General features: G+C 42.7%; 1 protein-coding gene across 6 annotated transcripts in view; it reads left to right on the top strand.

Moving 5' to 3' along the window:
• Positions 1 to 23,789, top strand: part of LOC122996706 (membrane-associated phosphatidylinositol transfer protein 2-like) — a 45,553-nt gene that overhangs the window by 11,038 nt on the left and 10,726 nt on the right. For 5 of the 6 annotated variants that reach the window (XM_044372345.1, XM_044372326.1, XM_044372318.1 and 2 more), the window contains exons 2-14: positions 7,429 to 7,669; positions 11,962 to 12,176; positions 13,096 to 13,217; positions 13,794 to 14,027; positions 14,160 to 14,495; positions 16,071 to 16,166; positions 19,719 to 19,823; positions 19,929 to 19,993; positions 21,733 to 21,977; positions 22,211 to 22,400; positions 22,731 to 22,850; positions 23,118 to 23,332; positions 23,478 to 23,653. In XM_044372345.1, coding sequence (XP_044228280.1) covers positions 7,592 to 7,669; positions 11,962 to 12,176; positions 13,096 to 13,217; positions 13,794 to 14,027; positions 14,160 to 14,495; positions 16,071 to 16,166; positions 19,719 to 19,823; positions 19,929 to 19,993; positions 21,733 to 21,977; positions 22,211 to 22,400; positions 22,731 to 22,850; positions 23,118 to 23,332; positions 23,478 to 23,653 — 2,197 coding nt within the window. In that variant the 5' untranslated portion in view covers positions 7,429 to 7,591. Of the gene's footprint in view, positions 1 to 7,024; positions 7,133 to 7,428; positions 7,670 to 11,961; positions 12,177 to 13,095; positions 13,218 to 13,793; positions 14,028 to 14,159; positions 14,496 to 16,070; positions 16,167 to 19,718; positions 19,824 to 19,928; positions 19,994 to 21,732; positions 21,978 to 22,210; positions 22,401 to 22,730; positions 22,851 to 23,117; positions 23,333 to 23,477; positions 23,654 to 23,789 lie in introns of those variants that run through there. The other variant, XM_044372309.1, reaches the window with a different exon arrangement.

Here is a 23,789-nt window from a genome sequence, read left to right as displayed (position 1 = left end):
AAAAGTATTTCCTACCCTGTGGTCTGCGGGCTGCATGAATAAGCTAATGGGACGGACAAAGTGCTAGGGGTAGCGATGCTTTTCCATTTCTGTGTCTGCCCGAGTTACATAAGACTCTGTCTCTCTCTGCGCAGTTGATTTAGGCTGTCTGAGCGCTGGGAGAGAATGGCAGCAGAGGGGAGATCCTGATTTAACCTTGGCACGTAACTGATTAATCCAAGTGTAATTTGCATATAAGGTCATCTAATTTTGGCGTTCAGAGTGAAGCGTGGCGTTGATTAGAGATAGAGTTGGTATGTAACAGGCCTGTTTTGGAAAACGGTGGGCTGATGAGCACCACTGAGGCATAAGAAAACAATGGCTCCACTTATTAAAGCAGCTTAAAGTTCTCAACAGTCACTGGGCACCAGATTTATTTATGTAGTTTTTTAATTACATGCTGTGGGGGTATCTTATCTGAAACTTTCCTTATTTTCCACTGGTAGAGCAGATGTAGTGAGGTATCCAAACTTATATTTATGGTTATGATTATTTAGCTGATATCGCTGCAATATTTCAGCTTCTTTTATAATCATTTATTGCTCTGACATTTTCAAGCAGTAAATAATTAGATGTAACATGCTTGATTTATCTTTTGCCATAAATCTGAAGAATGACTTTGCTGGTTTGTATGCCGACTAAGACTCACAGTTAACGGATGATTAACAATTTGTTTGTCTGGTTATGAATCTTTTTCTCTCTCCTGCAAAGTTCTTCTCCCCTCACGACACCGTACTCAGCACTGCGCCATTTGTCTGTGCTCCATGGCGGTTCTTATTGGTTCCCTGCCTGTGCAAACGAGGGATCATTTTTAGAAGCAGCTCTTACTTGCAGGGCTGCTGTAGGAGGAAGAAGAACGAGGAGAAGGAGGAGGAACACAATGGAGGAGATGCTCACAGGGTGTCGAGTATTTTTAGCTTATTCCTTGCGCTGCGATGATGAGTAAAGAACAAGGGCAGGTTGTGCATCCCACCTCCTTAGCCTATGGAGGAGCATGGGCCTGAGGGACAGGAAGAGTGTTGGCCTCGTTCTAGGGCGCATCATGGGAGCTTACTGTAAATTTACAGTACGTGGCACAAGATGACGCACCACTATTTATTGTGATTTACTTTTTTTCTTGACACTAGACACTCATATTGTTGCTGCGTTTCTTTGTGATGCACCGATTTCAAAATCTGATGTTTGGAGATCACATTATGTTCCACCTAAATTGTCTGTTTTGTTAGCTAAGCCTCAGTTTAAATTGAGTCTGTCATGCAGACTTAATAATGATCTCTCTACATGTTTACTCCACTCCTGCTCCTCCTTTGCATTGTGTGGTTAAGCATACAAACAATCCCAACCACTTCTGTAAATATGGAGAAAAGATAAATGTTTGCTCTCAGTTTCAGTGCCTTTTTGAAGTCAAACAAAGGGAATCATAGTCTTTGTTAACTAGCCTCCACCCTTAATACACCTATACTGTATGGAAATATTATAGTCTCTGTCCATTGAAGTACAAATTATCTTGTTTCAAGGGTAAAATGTTTGATTAATATCAGTTGGGTATCTCCCCAACTCACTTTTTTATACCTTTTAATACAGATAAATTTATAGATGAGGATAAAAGTAGCCAGTCTGCCAGGAAGCATACATACCCCGTTCTTCAATAGCCCTAAGGGGAGCAGGGTTTAAAGTGTAAATCTAATTTGTATTAAATAATCTGCCAAATATTCTATATTTATTTCAGTTATACCCCTGATTAATGATGCTTCATCTTTTGCTCTTATTAGATACTCCATGGGACAGTCTAATCTCTGTACAGTATTGAAATATGCTGCCACTTTGGTCATTACAGGTGGATGGTAAACTCTCCCGCTCTGGCCGCAGCACACACACAGCCCAGCACAAACAGCATTGTCTTAAGCCTTTTGACATTTTAACGGGATTGGTGGATAAGCCCATCAACGCGATCGAGGGTTCTTGTCTAAGAACGGAGCTGTGTTTGCAGCAGTTGTCATAGCTGAAGTTGTCTTTGCTGTGTCAAGGCAACGCTGTGTGAAACTGAGCTATGGTATTTTAGGCAGTCCGCGGGCTAACATTTTCCACTCGTATTTTAAAGGGGTCTTGCCTCCGGTCAGTCATGAGGGAACCCCTGCTGCCCCCCTCCTCCTCTGGCTCCTCTGGGATTCACCGCCTCCTCTGTTGCTCCGCCTCAAATCGGTGCTGTCTAAAACAGGGCTAAATTTAAAGAAGCGCCACCATTAAGGCCTCTGGGAAAAAGCCTCCTGTGAGTCAACACCTCCTTCGCAGTATTCAGCTTTGTGTTGACAGCAAGGCCCAGCTGTTGCTCTCTGTCCCGTGGTCAACCTGCTTTCAGTCCTATCCTATATGTTACATATTCAGACAGAGTTCATAATGCCTTTTTCCATTATTGTGGCACAGGACAACCTGGGGTAGCTAGGAAAATGGATCTCAGAGTGAAAAGTTAGATATGATTTTATGGTGGAAGCCATAGCCTCTGGTCTTTGATAGATAATCCAGTCTTTGCTTTGTAGAGTGAACAGGTTTCAGCTGTTAAGGTCAGACATGTATCCCTGTTTAGAGGTGAGCAGATGTGCACATCTTTGAGAAGTTGTTTACTGCCGTGCTGTTTACGCCAGCTCTAGCAGTCACACAGATGTAGCTGTGTTTACGGGCACCGTCTGTATAGCTCCTGTGGTTCTAAGCATCGTGTTATCTGGAAAGTTCCAGGAGATTGACTCTACTGATGATAGATTGTCAGACATGTACCATAGAAGCAGCAGCTGATGTTATTCAGCTTTGAAATAGATTGAAAAGTGCATAACTTGCTATTTAAAACGATTGCACTGTCGCCTGGAGGATTGCACAGAACCTCTAATGGATCAGCAGAATTTCCGAGAGGGTCAGATGAGGAAAGCACAGTCCTATATACACCTCAGGGTGCCCCGTCTATGAATATACAAATCTTTTTCACAAATATTGTTCATTTTGCTAGATACAAGATGTCTCCTACTTCACTAAAAAGTCTGTTCTCAGTATGTATGTGCACTGGAGGCTTTTATAAGTTGCATCCTGGCTACAAGCTAGTTGTGATATCATCAGTCTAAACTCAGATTTAAAGTGAGCACAGGGAAACCTTCTTCTTTCAGCAGATTAACGTGAAAACAGCCTCCTAGTGTCAAACTCTGCACATACATTAATCTGCACAGTAAAATTCAAACATCCAACTGAAGGAACAAGAAGAAAAACACATTTTTGCGCAGCGAGAAGAGGTAAAATACACAATCCCACTCAAAGTATCTTGTAGCTATCGATGGCTTGAGTTTTGTCAAAACAGGAGCGGGAACATCACAGGCTGCTTTGTGATGAGCGGTGTGCAGTGGCGTGTGCTGCTATTGCGTCACTGCCTAGAGGGGGGCAGCGACTGTATTTTTAGAAGGGAATGAGCATATTCTCTGAACAAACAACGTCAGGCACTCTGCTTGCGTATGCTAGGATTATTGTGACCGGGCTATTTTTAAGCTCTGTGTGTGAGAGTGCTTTTTTCTGGGTCAAGCATGGTGCCAGTACTCTCTCGAGGCTGATGTTGGATTGTGCATTACAGGTCCTATGCTGTGCGCAGCATCTGCATCGGTCACAGAAGAAGAGTCAGAGAGAAACAGGTTTAAATCATCAGGGAGGTAACGGCATTTTCAGGATAGGCGTGCGTTTTGAATACAGATGTAAATGAGAGCGATATACACAGTGAATATGTTGGTGGAGCAGTCAAACACTCTTGGAATCGGTTAACTCAGAGTAGAGGTCCACTAATACTAGATTTTTAAAGGCTGATATAGTAACGATAGTTTAGAGCAGGAATATTTTACACTGGAACTGCAACAGAGCTGCAGTATTGTCACTGATACTGGTATTGCAGTAACGCCAAGTCTATCTGTGAATCAGAATGGTTGTAATAGTTGGCTCGACTTTACACACATTGTCCAGCGGGCCACTACAGCTTTCAGGTATGAGTGAGTTAGCGACTTGGTGCTAATCAAAGTTACACAACGTTGCCAAGCGAAGGAATTCCTGCAGTTTGACCATTTGTTTTTCACATGTGTACCACGGGTCTGTCAGGTAAATTTACAAATGGCAGCAACAGACATACATACCGGTGAGGATCATGGAGCAGAGGGGGCTTTCATGTAACAACAGAGCCAGCTGAGCTTGTGTTGCAGTATTAAGTTCCACAAAAAGCAACATGAAAAACAGTTTCCCATATCCAACCTACTATTCTGGTTATTTCATTGGCTTTAAATGAGGCTTAACATTCACACAGTTTCTCTTGACTGTCCCTCAATATTACAAACTCCAACATTGCTCCACAGAACAGCTGCAGAATGTGCTAATGCCAAGTTCAACAGGCTTACATGCAAAATAAACAGTAAAACAGCATAAATAAAAAATGGCTTCTAGGTTCCAAGTTTGAAGTCAGTATCGATCCATCCTTGAGCTTCAGTTTTGAAGCAAAACTTTCTTTGTACTGGTCCTCGTTGAGAAAGCAGTCCAAAGTAAAATAGCAGACACAAAAATAAGGTTAATCAACTGAATTGAAAAATCTAACCACTGAAATCTTGTCTGCAAATCAAGTAAAACAAAAGTTAAAAATTTAATTTGATGTAAAATCCTTTGATGAAAAAGTTTGAGTAATTTATGAAAAAAATACCAAACGTTTGCTGGTTCCAGCCTCTCAAATGTGAGGAATTACTGATTTTCTCTGTTTTAAATGATAGTAAATTGAATGTCTTTCAGTTTTAGTCTGTTTTTTCAGACAAAACAAGTCATTTGAAGACATTAGCTTGAGCTCTGGGAAATTGAGATGGACCTTTGTCACTATTTTGTGACATTTCATAGACTAAACAGTCATTTAGGAAGAGAATAAACAGACTAATGGATAGTGAAAATAATTGTTAGTTGCAGCTCTAGCAGAGAGGAAAACTGTCCTAATCCTGCATGGCAGTTGGGAACATAATTCGCATGCGTCAGCATCACCATAAATCCCTGTACAGCATCAGAGCAATTCTGTGACTGTATGGCGTCCCTCTGATATGCTGCCTGTCACTCTTGCTTACTCTCTCTTGTTTCCTTTCCCTCTCTGTTTGTCTTGCCCTCCCTTTCTTTACATACCCAGCCTCACTTCCTCATGTGTGGGGAGCCAGTTGGTGGCAGCTGGCGGGACTTTGATTCACACAGTGGTCACTCTCCGGTAGATAACAGTACAGCCAGTAAGAGAATCTGTCTCACTGTGGTGTACTGAAGGACTTCTAAAGCGTTACAGCTATCACATCCAAAATCGTTGGCCAAGAGGAAATTCTCAGAAACACTCGGAGGTTTGTTGCAGCATCAGTTGCAACCCTTGTACAAACTGTTGCCACATTGTTAAACGATGCTTTGAGTAGACTGTGAAGCTATTTATCTTCAACACTGTTAACAAGGATGAGCACTGTGACCTCCCCCTCTAAAGCCTGGCTCTAACATCTAGAGGCCTCTCGGGCTCCTGAGCCGCAGGCTTTTCCTCGGGCCTTTCCGGCTAGCCTAGTTTTATCCCAGCCTCTCCCAAGAGTGCAGATATTTTCAGCAAAACGTGGCGTTCTGCTCCGATTTTGTCATTGCGTTGTTCTTCCGTGTAGAGCAAAGATATATGAAAAATGTATAGAAGACAACATCACCCTGTTTTAACTAGAACACCTCCCAGTCCGTTAGTAAGCACCTGCTCCAACTTAAGAAGTTGGAGAAGTTGCGTTCTTGTCTTTGCTGTGCGTCAGCGAGCTTATTAGGTGAATGTGTCCTCAGTGGCAAGTTGTGGGGGCGAGCGCTCACTAGGCGAAGGACCAGAGGCCTTAGCGACACCAGGAGCCTCACCAAAGCTGTCCTTTGTTCACTGGATAAGTGACGCAGTGGGAATATTAGTGTGATTAGTGTGATTACAGAAAATGGCTAGGTGCCAGAGTGAGGTCCAGTTGCTGCCAAAGGTCAGAAACGAGTGAATATTGGGGTTATGCAACGCTGTGTAGGCACATTTGGATCAGCCAAACACAGGCAGTGCCAGGGTGGTGGTGTTGCCCCCTCTCACACGTACTGTACTGTACAGTCTCTTCAGCACTGTGACTAAGATCCAGTCCAGTGTGCTTTCACCAGCCGTAGCCAGAGTATCTGAATACACACCGAAAACACGCCTTTTATCAACTGAATAGGACACTTTTTTAAAACCTTTGTTGTTCTTACAGGTGAGGGATTCTTCTGCAAAATGTCTGAACTGAAGGATTTAATTTGAAGAAATGTTAATTGTTTTCCCCTTCAAGGACTGAAGTTACTAGCATGTCTTTTTTTTTTTTTTTCATTTTGACAAAACCATTCTTTCACGAGTGAATATCTCCCCTTCCTTATTGACTCCTCTTCAGTTAATGTGTCACCTTAGCTGACACCTGTAATATTTAATTTAGATAAACTCCCACTACAACATGGTACAGTGCTGTGCAGTCATGATCTTGTTTTGTACTTGTTTGGCTCTGGAGAGCTGCTCTTCCCTTAGCGGTCAAAGCAGACTTCTGCAACTCACGCCACCCACACGTTGCGTATGTATAGTCCACACCTACCCCTATCTGCCCAGTGGTTTGAAAACAATGTTTTGTGTAATTCTGAGGCTGCTATTTGTGAAACCTCAATCATGCACAGGGGGCTCTTACAATGTTATGTAATGCTCCCCACTCAACTGTAATCCCTCTTATGCTGAGCGGGCCCCCCATGTGACAGTGCTGAAGGGTTGGGAGAGACAGGGTGGCTGTTGGGACCGTCGGCAAGGCACGGGTGCTCTCTGTAGGCTCCGGTCACCCGCCCCCCACACACACACACACACACACACACACATACACACACTGAGCTGTGGCCTGTGTATAAGAAGAGAAGTTTATCCCGAAAAGTGCCTTACTTGGATCTGAGACGCTGGAGCGCTGATGCTTTTCCCCGGTGCCAAGGCTTGGACCAGTAACTACTGTACATCGAGCATATGTTCTGAATGATACTCCGGCTCTCCTCTCCTCTTCAGCTGCGTGTGAGCCACGAGAATGAATCTTTGTCCTGGGTTATGTATAGTCTCAGCTTCTGAAATTAGTTTGCTTGCTGACAACTTCTGCTGGTGTTGAGTGATTTTTGTTGCTGTCTTTTGGCTTTCGAGTGATGGATGTTGACGGAGACCTTGTTTGAAGAGACATGAAGTATTTTCGGATGTTCATCTGCAGCATTTTGTGATGATAACAAACACTAATGATTGGATGTAGTTATTTTCTTCTGAAAATATGTTCACAGCTTACATACCTCATGCTTGTATTTACTTCTTTCCCCCCACAGGAACCATCAATGTGGACTTCAGCTGGTGATTTGACAAGTCACATATAGGAGCCCCGGAGCCTCTCCTGTCCCCTCTTCCCCTCCCTTCCCTCCATCCCTCCCTCCCCCCTTCCCTTGTCAATCTTCTCCCTGGTCCCCCTTTCCCCCTCCTCCAAGATTCACCATGCTCATCAAGGAGTATCGCATCCCCATGCCCATGAGTGTGGAGGAGTACCGCATCGCCCAGCTCTATATGATCCAGGTGAGGTCACGACTCCATACGCCCCCATCACATCACATCCTCCACCCCCACACACACACACACACATACACACCTGGACAAAAACAGTCAAGTGATGCAGAAACGAGGGGACAAAAACAAGCAGTCACAGAGGAGATGTTTTAACACAGGAGGTTTTTCAAGAGTGCGATTGCAGCGTGCCCAAATATGAAGTGATTGGTCACACGGTGTCTGACGCTGGTGGAGTAACGGAACAAAGAGAGCTTGTGTGTTGATAGATTATCCAATTTAAACTCTCTGAAGCTGGCTGTTTCCACCCGTCATAGGCTGCATGTTTCTTAAGGAGGCGGGCGGGGGGGGAAAATGTTACTCACGGCAAACTCGGTGTGCAACACATTCTGTGATGGAGATGAACATGCTGCTTTGTCTGTGTCAGACAGTTCATTTGTCTAACCGAGCCCTTATCTGGAAACTGAGCGTCTGCGTTAGAGCTTTAGGGTTTACAGGTGCAAGCAGGAAAGGATGATTGCTATTGCTTTAGGTATCCTGCGGGGCAACATACTTTCTCTTTATGTGGTACGTGTATATGAAGGAGGATTTATTTAATCCAGTAGTACTGCCAGGTACACTGTGAGCAGCAGTACCCAGGAGAGACTTGGAGAGCAATCACAAAGACTCTCTGTTATAAAACTTCTGCATTTTTATTATTATTTTGGACATGTAGGTATATTTTTCTGTTTTTAGGTTTTGAGGCACGTGCTGATTTTGGCACTAAACTTTCAGCCGTTGTGTTGGGATTTGCGCAGCAGAGTTATGTAATCTGTATCACAGAGTGGTTGTTTTAAGTATGTTGAAGAGCACGTTGAAGTTACAGGCCTGTTTGTCAGGTTTAGGCATTGTGTTGGGTTTAGTGTGCTATGTTTCTGCAGTGATCTTTTACTGTGGTGGTTTACAATAGCTCCCCTTCCAAGCCAACACGAGACAATATGTGGACCCTGTCTGAAGTATATTTACAAAAGGGTTACCTAGCTTACACTCTTCACCTTCAGTTGAATTCATTCATGGGAGCTTGATCAGTTTTGTTCTGTGTCTGAGACAAGATTCAAGCTGTTGACAGTCACAAAGAAGGGCCTCTTCTACAACTGTTTATCTTACACCCTCATTAATAAGTGTGAATGTTAATGATTAAGTTGTCAAATATTACTATTTACCTACTGGTAAAGCACTAAAACCAAAGCTACAGCTTTGTTAAAGATTTGTTAAAGGGCCTCTCCTATTTGTCTACATACACAGTTTGTCTGAAAGCTAACTTTACAAATTAGTTCTAGCAACATTGTGTCATTGTAAAAGCATTTATTTATAAGTATAATATTAGAGTTTATGCAGTTAAACTTTCTCTGAAGGAATAGCAGAGTTTTCCGTTTCTTGACTGTTGTTCTTGTTTGTCTACATATAGCCCCCCCCCACCCTCCCAGTGTACCAAACAGACAGGTAATCCAGTTGAGCTATAGATGGTTGGGAACATGACTCAGCGGACATGCCCCGAAGCAAGGAGCCTTTTTCTAGGCTGCAACAAACTATTCACTGAGCCACACTTCTGCACACACATATAGACACACATGTCACTCCCCAGTGTGTTGTGGGGAGCGACATGACTTATTAATTACATAAAACAAATGACTGCAGTATTTGTTTTGGCCTGCGTAGCTCCCAAACCTGTACACGTTAGGTTTATTGAGACAGGACATTGTACAAAAACGTATGTTTACATATATATGACACGTCTTGCAACAAGCAGTTCATATGTGCATTGTCAAGCATATAGACAAAGCAAAGGAGGAGGAATTCTTACATTAGTGGCCCATAGTTACCTTTTCCCCTGACCTCACCCTCTCTGCACAGCCTCGTTGCTGTGAGGCTTCTGTCACTATGGCAACCATGACATCAGCAGCGTGCCGGTGGTCAGGTTTTGTTCAAGCGAGGGAGTGAATAAAAAGAGGAAATGGATGACAAAAAGAGAGGCTGCGAAAGAGGGAGGGGAAGAAATGAGAGGGGGTGGAAGTAAAAGAGAGAGAGAAAGAGAGAGCTGTATTTTGAACAGAGAGGGAACAACGATTTTTTGCTGGTGTCTGTGGATACCCTCGCTTCATCGCTGTATGTTACCAGGGTAACTGCAGCATGTAGGCCTACCTGCCTGCGATCCATCCCCAGTAAGCCTCAGAGATGAAGTCAGGGTCTTAGGACAGCCTGACCATATCCGCACCTCAGCAGGCGATGCCCCACCCCATCTCTCCTCTCACTCCTTTGCCTTTACGACGCCGGCCCTCTTATTCGATAGCTAATTGTCAATTCCTTATCACCGCATAGGGGTTTGCAGTAATGTACGAGGCAAACGCGGAATGTGCGAGAAATTAAACATGAGAGGATCTCACTCGTGTCTCGTTCACTCACACACATCCATCATGTTCTGACTAAGCAACTGTGTCTGTGGAGAGAAGTGAAAAGCAGCATGCCAAACAGGAAACACACCTCGCTAACTTGATGGCAAGAGGAAAAAAAACCAGGATGTGACTCGCATCCTGTCGGAGCAGTCGGATCTGAACATCATAGAGCAGCCTTTCATGGTGATAGCTTTTATCTTATAAGGATTTGCTGGTTTAAATAAAGGTGGGCAAGAGAGAAAGAGAGTGTTATGTGAACTCTCAACACAGCGGGCACTTTGTCTTTATGTTCTGAGCCAAAAAAGATTTTAGTGTAGAACAGTGTAGATTTGAAAGCACCTGACACAGTTGATCCTGCTTATTCCTCCTGATTCTCTCAGGAACAGTTTCTTATTTTTGGTTCCTCTTTGAGAACAGTTAATATGTGAGCACAGATGTACAAAGTACACTGTTCTGATTAAGAATGGACGATATATTCAGCGTTATCTACTTCCTTACTTCCCCTTTTTCCCTAAGGGAACGACAGAGCTCTGGCCAGTGTTTTGTAATCTTTCTCCCGGTGAACTGGATAGAATCATCCGTCGCCCCAGGCGGAGAAGAAGGGACACTGCATTTGACAAACTACAGTCACCTGTCAGCAACCTTATGAAAGGAGACAGTACATCATAAAACACAATGAAACTTATTCTCACTTATTCTCTTTACCATGGCTGCTGACTATCCATCAAGATTATTTTGTCATCATTTGCAAAAGTTTGAAGCTGGCAGCTGTATGCAAAAGTGGTGCTCACATTCACTTTGTTTATCAGCTAAATTAAAAAACTAACTGTATCATTTATAATCACACTGAAAGTATCTTAACTAGTATAGTGCTTTCTGTAAGGGAAACATATGTTTTATGGTGTTTTGGGGTGGACTGCCCCTTTAAATGCCTTGCTTAAAGATTTTCATCAGCGTGGAATAATTTTTGTTGCATATTGCTGTTTGTATGTGTACAGTACACTGTAAACTTGACATTTATGTCAAATATGTTCCATTATTGAGCCCCTGTCTCGTGTACAGCCAGTTTGACGGTGCCGTGGCGTCTGTGCTGTGTCTTTTGAGCTGTGTCTGGGCTGTTGAGAGCAGAGCGGGTGGCTAATGAATGACCTGTCAGAGGTAATGAGGTCTGGTGCGCTGGACGCCTCATGGCTTCCTCCTGCCTACTCCACTGATTCACTGCCTCACCCGCATCGCCTCTCCCCACTGGACTGACTGGAGAAATCTGTCCCACTATTATCCCAGCGCTGCGCTAAATACTGCGGTGGCTCTGTGTTTAAAACACACTTTGAGCTGTACAGGGCAAGGTTGGACACTAGCTGATAAGAGAAACAGAAAAGATGATGCATCAGTGATTTCTGACGTTTTATGGTTCTTACTCTTTGCTCTCTGTGCTTTTGATATCATCAGCACTTGGACTATGCTCCACTCTTTGGTTGTCTTGTTTCAATGATTTCACTGCTTTACTCAATCTGCAGGCTCCACCCAGCTTTTTTTCCTCTGTGGAATGTAAATATGGGAAAGGTGTGGCTCCATGAGCTGGTTTTTGGGCTTTCTCATTTGCAATTCAGAGCAGACAGGCTTTCAAGAAGTTGTTTTTGTTATGTGTGTCATGTTGTGTTTCGGTCTACTGACTGAACCAGCAACTCTCATCAACTATGTCCTTTTAATTTATTTGTTTCTGTTCCAATCCTAAACATATCTGTTTCAGATTGAGGGAAAATGTGTATTCTTATTGTCAAAGTTAACACACTTTCCCTTCTCAGACACTGCAACACAAACACGAGCACCTCGCCAACACATTTCAACTTGATTTTATTCTGCTTCTTACAGAAAAAGAGCCGAGAAGAGAGCTGTGGCGAAGGTAGCGGGGTGGAGATCTTAGAAAATAAGCCCTACACAGATGGACCGGGTGGGACGGGCCAGTACACCCACAAGGTCTACCACATTGGCATGCACATTCCCAGCTGGTTCCGCTCCATCTTGCCCAAAGCGGCGCTGAGGGTTGAAGAGGAGTCCTGGAACGCCTACCCTTACACCCGCACCAGGTGAGGTTTGCTCCTGCAGGAAGGCCACCTCCACACTCCCTCAGAGCAGCAGTGCCAGTACATTAAACTCTGCCAAGGCTGCACAAACCTTTAAATTTGTTATTTTGATAATAGAGAATGCTGTGTGCAATTGTGTCTCTGGTGGGTGCAGGCTTTATGTAGAGGATGCAGAGTGAAGTGGACCACTTGAGTTTATCACTGAAGAAGCATTCATTCATTGTATCACAATCTTTGTGCATTTATTTTAGGGTTTCTGTTACGTTGCTATGTAGAAATTAGCAGCTGCCATGGACATAATCAAATTTAAAGACAAAAATTCCACTCCCACTTGTTCAGAAGACAAATTATAATTCAAACCCTGCGTATTAAGTGGAATACATATAAAAATATCCCTGGTTCAAAGTCCTGTTTTAGCCACTGTCCCTCACTAAAAGCCAAAAGAAAGTAAAGACCTCAGAGCAGTTGTCAGAATATTCCCAGTCAGACCATCAGATCGGCTTCTGGCCAGCAGCGCTCCTAGGCTGTTAGATGTTGATGGCCCCTCATTCTCAAGGTGTCAGATTGTTTGTCTGTGTGGGTCCTGACAAGAACAGAGACGTGAAGGTGCTGAAAAGAGATGTGCCCTTGACTATACTGTCAGGATATTGATAGACTGCAAGTGCCTGTTGACACATCTATTCAACCAGTGACAGCTTTGCTGCAGACGCCTCAGATGCAACAGATGGGCATGGCTCACACATCATCTCTCCACAGCAGTGAGAGGGTGTTGTCGCTCTTAATATAATAGTTCTGATCGTGAGCCATTCAATTGAAAAATAAAGACTCTGAATGAAGGCAGTCAACCCCATAATACAGTCATGCACTGTTAGGACACTAAGGGCTGTGGTTTTATTTAATGCTGTTGCCTCTTGTCCTTCAGATACACCTGTCCCTTTGTTGAGAAGTTCTCCATTGACATTGAGACTTACTACAAACCCGACACAGGCAACCAGGCAGATGTCTTCAACATGTCTGCAGCAGAGAAGAGGCAGAGGACTATCGGTGAGAACATTTGGTTTCAATCCAGAACCATTTGATGTTGAAATATTTATTCATGTCTATCAGTCTACCTCAACTTTCAAAGTCCACTATAGAGGAAGCTCACTGTACATGAGACTGCGGGTCATTATCTACGGAAACAGCAAGTTATGACCTTTACTTGTGATAGTTATTTAAAGTGTTAGTATATGTAGGTGTAGTCTGATGGTCTCTTGTTAACTCTCCTCTTGTGAGCAGCTGGTGAGGCCCACTTGTGGCAATTTGGCGGTACTGCATGTGTTTTTTTCTGTTCTTGGTAGCATGTTTACACATTGAATATGAAGCTGCTCAGACATGTATGGTTTTAAGACATGCAATGACCCTTTTGATTGTAATCGTTTCAATCAATTACTTATTCTTGTATTTGTTTGTCAGCCTGACAAAAATCCTCTCAAGTCTCTCAACACACATTCATACAAGTTCTACTACCCCACCCACTTATGTACATTATGTTATGTGTCGTTTCATCACCTGTGTAATAAAATCAAAACACCCAGCTCCATTAGTCATTTGTTTCTGAATTTGAATTTTCTTTGGCAGACCCAATCGACATAGTGACAGATCCTATTCCCCCCCATGAGTACAAATCAGAGGAGGACACGCGGCTCTACAAGTCAGTCAAGACTCAGAGGGGTCCTCTGCAGGATGACTGGATAGAAGAGTACAACAATAACCCTGGGAAGACCCCCATCATGTGTGCCTACAAACTGTGCAAGGTGGAGTTCCGCTACTGGGGCATGCAGTCGAAGATTGAACGCTTCATCCATGACGTTGGTGCGTACGCGGTCACAGATGGTTGTTTGTCATGTTAATTTGAGACAAGTGTTATTCAGTTTACATCTAAGTGGTGGAAACCTCATGACTTTCAGTGGTGAGTGTGTAATATTTTCCATCGTCTCTCTCCAGGACTGAGGAAGGTGATGGTGCGCGCCCACCGGCAGGCCTGGTGCTGGCAGGATGAGTGGTACGGTCTGACCATGGAGGACATCAGGCAGCTGGAACTGGAAACCCAGTTGGCCCTGGCCAGGAAGATGGCCCAGTTCAGCCAGGCGGAGGAAGCCACTGAGGCCAACGGAGGTGCCCCGTCTCCAGACAAAGACCAGGAGGCTAAAGAGGTGATCAGCTCCATCGAAGCCGAGGAGGTGGTTGTCAGCTCAGGAGGAGAGACTCTCCAGCCACGAGGCGTACTCACCAAGCAGTGGTCCACATCATCCCGGTCCTCTCGCTCATCCAAGAGAGGAGGTGAGGAGCCATCTTCACCTGTTTGTCTGTGTCACCTCTGTGTATGAAGCTGCGTTTCATCCCTGTACTGTTTTTCAGCCTCCATACTGCTCCCTTTACACAACATCACACTCCTTTTGACCTCAAAGGTTGCGGTATACTAATAACAAAGTCAAACTGCTCCACAGCCAGTCGTGATATTTGACACCTGTTCACAGTAGAAACTAGTATGTGAAGATTTCAACAAGGTCAAACTTGTATAAAGTCAATGTAGCAGTTTCCTTTTTTTTCATAGCAAGTGAATAACCTAAATCTAGTATGTTTTCAGTATCAAACACATCCCCTATTGACCTAAAAGGTTGTTTAACATTTGTAGTTTAAGTCTATGCAAAAAAAAAAAGCTGAATTCATGTGAGCTATAATGGATTTCAAAGGTAATAAGTGTCACAGTAAGGAAAAGAAATGTCAAAACGTCCTGCAGCATAATCCATTCTGCAGTCCATCTGTATGCTCAGTATGTCCCATCAGTTGTCTTTTCACCAAAATTTGACAGCATTTTCTACACAACAGAGTTGGCCTTGTATTTTTTTCATAGTTCAGCGTACACACTGAAAGTTGCTCCCAAGCTGAATGAATCAGCGTCTACTGAAGAGCTCTGAGCTCAAATTGTTGAATTGGTGTTAATAAAGTCAAACACCTCGGGAGCAGCTTTTAGTATGCAGACTGCTTTTCCACCACGCTTTGCTTTTCTGTCTGGTGCCTGATGTTAATTGGAATGTTTTTACTGAATTCAGCTATGTTTACTCACTCCTCCACATTTGCTGTACTATACAGCTTACCTCGCTTCACCCCTTCAACTCGCTGGATCTCACCTGGTTTATTTTTAGTTGCAGCTTTGACATCACAACATCGCATGTTCTGACACACCCATCTCCAGTGTCACCCCTACCTCAAGGCAGCGCTCACTGTAGCTGCCACCTGGACCCTGACTTTCGTCCAGCGTGCCTTGTTTCACCCCTGTAACTCCCCCCCACCCCCCCGTGGTTCCTCTTAGGCTATTTTTAGCAGCTGTGCTGACATCACAGACCAGAGGAGGCTGATGCTCTTCGCAGTGACCCTCCCCTCCACCACTTCTGTTTCCTTCTGTGTGCTGACAGCTACAGCTGTGCCCCCCCCCTCACCAGCCTGCCCCCTCCTCTTCCTCCACACTAATGATATATGAGGCATAGACTGAGGACACGTGATAGACAAGGCCTGCTTTTAGTATCGCCATTTTTTCCTCAGCTGGCATGTGGTTGTTGGTGTACTTGTAGCAATGTCTGTGTTACATTGGGCCTCACTTTTCACATACCCCCCCCCCGACCACGAAGCAGTCCATCTGTGATGAAGTAATGCACCACAGAGACTGTTGCATGTTTATATAACACTGTGTGTGTGTGTGTGTGTGGGCCGGGGGAGATTGTGCAATATTTTTTTGTCGTAGAGATTGTGTGTGTGTGTGTGTGTGTGTATGTGTGTGATAAAAGGGAAAGAGAGAGGCTGAAACACATGTCCCAAAATAACAGTGAATGTTTTGTTCCATGTGCGGTCTTTCAGTGAGCCCATCACGTCACAGCATCTCGGAGTGGAGGATGCAGAGCATAGCACGAGACTCGGAGGACAGCTCGGACGAGGAGTTCTTTGATGCTCATGGTAAACACAGATTAAATTTTAAAATGTACTCTGTAGCTAGATCAATAAATGCGTTTATTGTGTTCATTTTTCCAAGAACCTGCCTTCTCCCCTTTCCCCTGACTCTGCATGCATCTCTTTAACCACAGATCAGTTCTTAAGCTTCCCAGATACCCAGCATGCTTTGGGGCTGCAGTTGAAATAGGTGGGTGTGGTGCAACACCCCCACTCACTGCCGGATGCGTTTGACCGAGGACTCGGGCCTGGTGGCTCATCCTGACGTCACAGTTCACAAATGACAATCGTCCCTGCCCACCAGTCCCTAACTCACCAACACACTCCAGCTCTCATGTTCCTGTATCATCATTTACACACATACACATACACACGCACACACACACACACACACACACACGCACACAGTCCTTTACAATTCATGATACACCCAAGCAATAAATGAACCCCCCCAAATAATTCACCAGTGTTTGTGTGGTGAGATTGTTTCATAACGTTCAGTCATGATGACAAGAAAACAAGAATAAAATTATGCATGTTGCTGCCTTTTCTTTAAATTGATACTCATTTAATGGCACTCGTTTGTTTTCACCTGTTTCAAGTTCAATAAATCTCTGCTCGAGACATTGTGAGGAACCCGGAACGCTATAATTAGACCGAATTTTGTTGGCATCTGATAATTGATTGCGTATTGCAGTATTCATGTTTGTATGGATTAATTATTCTGTGTTGGGTGCATGAAGTGAAAGCACATTACATTTTATTTGATAAACTGATTAAACTCATCATTACACTGTCATATCATTTAAATTAGTCTATGTAACCTTCTGTCCGTGATGGCTTATACAGTGCTTACTGCTGTGCTGTTCCAGCATCCATCTCAGTTATTTATGATTCACAGATGTTTTCCCTACACTGCGGAGATATCAAATTATGGTAAATAAATGAAGCTGGTGTATCAAAATGAACTTAGGTACAGTATTTGGTTGCTAGATGCATCACATGGTGGCAGTACACAAATTAAATATGGAAACAGACGCACTTGGCTCAGATTGCCTGTGATATTAGATTTCCGTCTGAATAGTTTGTTTATGGTTATGGTTCACTTGCAGTGATCATCGAATACGCTTGAGAAGCATGTCTAAGTTGATTTTTTTTAACGTTAGTTCACCTTGTTCTGTGTGGCAGTTAATTATGTTTTTAGTGCAGATGAAGAAAGGAAAACTTTAGGAATAGAAATCGTATAACACATGAAGTGTGTCTGGTTTAATAAGGTTAATTAATCAGATGTTTGAATCTACAAGTGATGGTACACTTAACTTGTCTTAAGCTAGTAGTTATTTTTCAAAATGGACAATAAAACTAATGCATCTGCTACAGTTAGATAAATTAACTTGCAAATGGAGCTGGAATAAAATGTTATTTACTGACTTGAATTAGATAAAGGCTATTGATGATCAAAAGACACCTTTGCTTAATTTTACCCAGTTTAATTCTGGATTGTTGTACATGTTTTCTAAATAAAAGAAACTGAAGCAACTGAGATAATAATTGAAAAAGCAATAAAACTTAAAGGACAAAGTCGCTTGATGTTGAACTGTTTGCAGGACACATCATGTATCCTTAGAAATTCAACAAGTTTATGATCAAATCCTTTTCTTTAGATGTTCAAAACAGTCACACTCTGGTGTTTTGTGTTCCTGAGACACCGGCTGCAACCACCTAGCAGCGTTTATTTGCAAAGCAAGTCCCTGAGAAATAAAATGACACAACAGTTGTGTTATTTATTCTTAGTATTACAGGAATTAATGGAATTATATTTGCATATGCACATGACATTTGCAAACTTAAGAGAACATGAGGTGGCTGCCAGTTTTTTTTTTTAGAAATTAAGATTCTGGCGATGTCCTAGGAGAGAGATTATTGGATAAAAAAATATTATCTTATAAATCTTTAGAGCTTAATTTTTTAAATCATAGATTAATGAACACAGTCTGTCTGACATTTAGATAAATTCAAAAGACACTAATTTAAAACTTATTAGTGGATAACGGTGCAGTAAATAGATTTGTTTTCTTTTTTGGAAGTCCGTTTTGTACATTTGTACATGCCATCTGAGAGTGCAAAATAAAATATGAACTATAGATAAGCATGAGGTGGAGCTTGTAACACCTCTATTACAGAACAATACATATTCAGTCATTTAACAATGTTATATGCTTAACAAGGATCCTTTAGGCTGATAGCTTCCTGTTACAGTGTATTCAGAAAGTATTCAGTATTCACTTTTTTCACATTTTACGTTGCAGCCTGATGCTGAAATCGTTTAAATTCATTTTTTCCCCTCATCAGTCTACATTCAATACCCCATAATGACAAAGCGAAAACAGAATTTTAGAAATTTATATTTATTAACAAGGAAAAACTGAAATATCACACTGACATAAGTATTCAACCATTTGCTATAACACTTGAAATTTAGCTTAGATGCCTTGATCATCTTGATCATCATCTTTGAGATGTTTCTACACCTTGATCAGAGTCCACCTGCGGTAAATTCAATTGATTGGACAAGATTTGGAAAGGAACACACCTGTCTATATAAGGTCTCACAGCTGACAGTACATATAACTGAGCAATCAGGGGAGAAGGGCCTTGGTAAGAGAGGTGACCGAGAACCCGATGGTCACTCTGGCTGAGCTACACAGATCCTGTGTGGAAATGAGAGAAAACCTCTAAAAGTACAGCCATCACTGTAACACTCCACCGATCTTTATGCTTTATGTCAGAGTGGCCAGACGGAAGCCTCTCCTTAGCGAAAGACACAGGAAAGCCTACTTGAAGTTTGCAAAAAAAAAGCACCTTAATGATTCTCAGACTGTGAGCAACAAGATTCTCTGGTCTGATGAAACCAAGATTGAACTGTTTGGCCTCAATTCTAATACCAGTCCCAACAGTGAGGCATGGTGGTGGCAAAGTCGTGCTGTGGGGGTGTTTTTCAGCGGCAAGGACTGAGAGACTGGTCAGGGTTGAGGGAAAGCTGAAGGGATCCAGGTCCAGAGTGCTCAGGATGTCAGACTGGGCCAAAGGTTCACCTTCAAATAGGACAATGACCCAAAGCACACAGCCAAGACAACACAAGAGAGGCTTAGGAACAACTCTGTGAATGTTTTTGAGTGGCCCAGCCAGAGCCCTAAGGTGCTTCAACTAAATACTGAGTAAAGGATCTGAATACTTATGTCAATGTGATATTTCAGTTTTTCCTTTTTAATACATTTGCCAAATTCTGAAATCCTGTTTTCACTTTGTAATTATGGGGTATTGAGTGTAGATTGATCAGGAAAAAAAAAAGAATTTAAACATTTTTAGCATAAGGCTGCAACATAACAAAATGTGAAATAAGTGAAGGGGTCTGAATGTACTGTATTAATATGTAACTGAGCTATATGACCCTTTTTTTTTTTTACTGAAAATTGGTTATGTTCATGACATAATAAGACATTTGTAAACCTTGAATGACATACACTTGAGTTGATTTGTCTTGTGTTGCCCCTGCAGAGGATCTGTCAGACGGCGAGGAGGTCTTTCCAAAGGAAATCACCAAGTGGAACTCCAACGACCTCATGGACAAGATTGAAGCTGCAGACACAGATGAAACTCCTGGTATGACAAAGACCATGAGCAGTCCACCATGAACAGTCACACCTCTGTAATATTTGATGTTAACATCAAACACCCTGGGGCCACTGTGTTCCTTTGTGTTTGCAGGTGAGCTGTTCAAGGAAATGACGGTGGATTATGAGAGAGCAACCAGTGAAGAAAGACTAGATGAGGTACGTGTTTCTTACAACAAGTGTGTTTCCACAAAACACACTCCTACTGAAATAAATATTACAGAAGAACCATCTAAAGAAAGGACCTGTTTTCCTCTTATATTGGATGTTTGAGTTTCACTGTGCAGAATGATGTATGTGCAGAGTTTCACACTAGAAGACATTTTTCACATTCATCTGCTGAAAGTGGAAAGTTTCTCTGAGCTCGACAAAAAATTCAGTTTAATGTGCGTACCTATGAGTATGATGTGTGACATCATAACTTGGAGCCAGTATGCAACTTACACAAGTGTGATGTGGTAACTTGAAGCCTCCAGTGCACAAATACTGAGAATTGACTTCTCAGTGAAGTAGGAGACATCTTGTGTCCAGCAGTTCAACTTTTGAAATGAACAATATTTGCATATTCACAAATTCTGGATTTTTTAATGAGCGAGAAGGAGGAGATGTATTTTTGAAGGATTTTTAATGAGGTAATTTAACTTTTTGTGGAAAAAAAAAACATTGGACAAAGAAACAAATTATTATTCGAAGCAAATAATTTTTTTATGTCTTACAACATGTGTGAAGGGGGTCTTTAATTTAACTTTTAAAAATGAAAAACAAACTCAGAGGTTTGGAGAAGGGCTTTTTGTCCCTGAGCCTCTCTGTCCTCTTGTGTTCAGATGCGTGGCTGTGTTAGCGGCCAAGCAGATAGCTCTCCCATTCCCACCATCATGGTAACAAGGCACCAGTCAGTAAGTAAACATTTTGGCCCTAGTTCACAGTGGGTTATAGTAACTCCACAGAGACCCCAGAACTTACTGCTCCTGCCCTTTTTCCTGCCGTTGCCCAAACCTGAATCCATGTGTACTCCTCAACCTCACCACCCTCTGTTCAACTCCTGTGTACTTGTAGCTGTGGCGTTGAGTGCTTTTTTTCAAAAATGTGAAGTTTTGGACCAAACTTATTCGACAAAACTGCACATCATGTTGTTCTATTTAAAGGCATACTATGCAGGATTTTTCCTATAATCAATCAATCTCGTATGTGGCAGTGTATTTACGTGCAGAGATCCTGCCCTCTGCCTGTATTTTCTTATTATTTTACTGTGTTCAGGACGTTTCTCGGCGTCAGCCTTTGGGCAGTGGGTGTGTAGCCTCCAGCCAATAACAGTGCTCAGATATGCAACCATATCTGCAACATAGCAACCAGGTTACATCACTGTCTCCGTCTCTCTCCTCTGCTCCGCTCTGCTCTCTGTCTCTGTGTCCTGGATGTATAAAGAGCTTTAGAACGTAACCACTGTGAAACAATCAGAAAATAAAGTTTTATTTCTCTGCTTTGTTCTTTCCAGCGGCACTCTCTCTCTCTTCATTCACTCTCTAGCTCGCTCGACCACGGCTGCTCTCTCTCACCAACCAACAAATCCTGCATAGTTTGCCTTCAATGTGACTTGTGCTCAGGAAGCGTTGTTGTTGTTGTTTGCCGTTAGTTGAACAGTTATCCAGGTGTTTCCCTTCGTGGTTCTCTGCCCGTCTCTGGCTGTGAAAAGAAGTGTGTTTGTTGTGTGGTCCGTTTTTGAAGAGATGGACACAGATCACAGAATCTGACACAAGTAACGATGCCCGATGGAAAAAGAATTATTGTTTATTTGTATTTTTTCCCTCAGTAAGCACATTGTCCTCTACTAATAAAGAGGACGTTTCCTCCAATAAATGTTGTATTTATTAAACACCATCTAAATTTTCTGGTCTCAGGAGAGCTCGTCCCAGCAGTGTCTGCAGCCGTCCAAGATCCATGTGTTGATCTTAGTCCTGCACGGAGGGAACATCCTGGACACAGGCGGAGGGGACCAGAACAGCAAGCAGGCCGACGTCAACACGATCAGTACGGTTTTTGACACAGTCATGCGTGTTCACTACCCCGCTGCGCTGGGCCGCATCGCCATCCGCTTGGTACCCTGCCCTGCCATCTGTGCCGAGGCCTTCTCCCTGGTGTCCAAGTAAGAGGATATACACACACAGACAGTTTTTGTACATACTGCTAGTATTGCAGTTAATGATTGAAAGTCCTTGTTTATTAGGTGTTTGCTTATGATGGAAAAGATCCAGGTGCAGCTCATGACCGTTGTCCCTTCTCCCAGTGTTTATTTCTTCAAACTCCTCTGTGGACTGTCTTGATCTTTTTTTTAATATTTCGCAGTTTAATATAGTTCATTTGTGTCTTTTGCGGCAGCCTGAGCCCATACAGCTACGACGAGAGCTGTCTGTCCAGCAGTCAGGACCACATCCCCCTAGCAGCTCTGCCCCTGCTGGCCACTTCTGCTCCACAGTACCAGGAGGCTGTGGCGACCGTCATTGTCAGAGCAAACCAGGTGTACACCGACTTCATCAAGTCTCTGGATGGTGCTGCTTTCTCTGGCCAGGTTGGTTACTACACTCTGAAGTTACCAGTATTATATTCTTGGATACCATTACTGGTTTTTAGGTGTCATGCTCTGTTCTTGTGATATGTCGTTTTATAATAGTTCTCAAGGACTGCAAAACCTGCTTTTTATAAGATAATTATGGCTCATATAATGATGTAATCTGATAATGCTTTTCAAAGCCACTATTTAAAACAACTTACTAGTTTATTTTCCATATGATAGCATAAATGTTTCAAACAATAATATGAAATAATAAAAACATTTTATTTTCAAAATCGAGTTATATTTTATTGAATTAACTTTATTTCTCATCCTTGACATCTACAGGTTTGCCTCATCGGGGACTGTGTCGGAGGAATATTAGGGTTTGATGCGCTGTGCAGCAGCAATCAGACAGTCAACGAAAGCCAAAACAGCAGCCGAAGGGGCAGTATTGTCAGTGTTCAGGTAAGAGACAAAATATGCAATATAGTGAAAACATAAAAGAGTTTATTAAATATTGATTTATATATTGTAAAGTAATGAACTCTCAAGTTTCAGCTTTTAATATAATTTGCCACCAAAACTTCCAAAATTGCTGATTACAATCGAATTTCTGCAATTTAAGCCTTTTTTCTCTCCTTCATTAAAAGTCGTAAAAAGTCATACAGTATATGGACTCTTTCTAAATTGCCTTAAGTTTTCATAACACATGTTCCCGGATTGCCCCTGCAGGACCAGGACCTCCTCTCTCCAGGCATCATTGTCAATAGCGGGCACGGATCAGCCTCCCCGACCCTGGAGGGCAGCCGCCATCTCAGTCGCAGTAACATCGACATCCCTCGTGCCAGCGTGGGTGACGACACCAAGAGACAACTGCCACGCAAGAGAAGTGACTCCTCAACCTATGAACTGGACACCATAAAACAACACCAGGCTTTCCTGTCCAGGTGTGTTTTGTTCAAAATGATTTATACCAATAACAAAAACCCTCAACACGAAGATAAAAACTACTCAGTCTTTGTTTCATGTCCTCTCAGAGTATGATTTATTTTTAGTTCTGCATGAGGAAATGACTTTGTGTCGTCCTTCCAGCTTACACTCCAGTGTCTTGAGGAACGACGCAGCCTCACGCAGGTCGAGCAGCAGCACTATGCTGGATGGATGCTCCCTGGGGAAGTTTGACTTTGAGGTGTCTGACTTTTTCCTCTTCGGCTCTCCGCTGGGCTTGGTGCTCGCCTTGAGAAAGACTGTCATTCCTATGCTGGATGGTAAGCTACTTTGTAGAAAGTAATATAATACTTGTTGTAATCTAGTCAATGATGGCAAACATTGTTTATGTTGTGCATGATTAGGGCTGGGTATCCTTTAAAAAATTACAATACTGATACTAATAGAGTATTTCAT

This window comes from Thunnus albacares, chromosome 2, assembly GCF_914725855.1.
Source record: "Thunnus albacares chromosome 2, fThuAlb1.1, whole genome shotgun sequence".
In the NCBI taxonomy this organism is placed as follows: Eukaryota; Metazoa; Chordata; class Actinopteri; order Scombriformes; family Scombridae; genus Thunnus; species Thunnus albacares.
The sequence above is the reverse complement of the archived record's forward strand: the minus strand, read 5'-3'. Positions and strand labels throughout refer to the sequence as shown.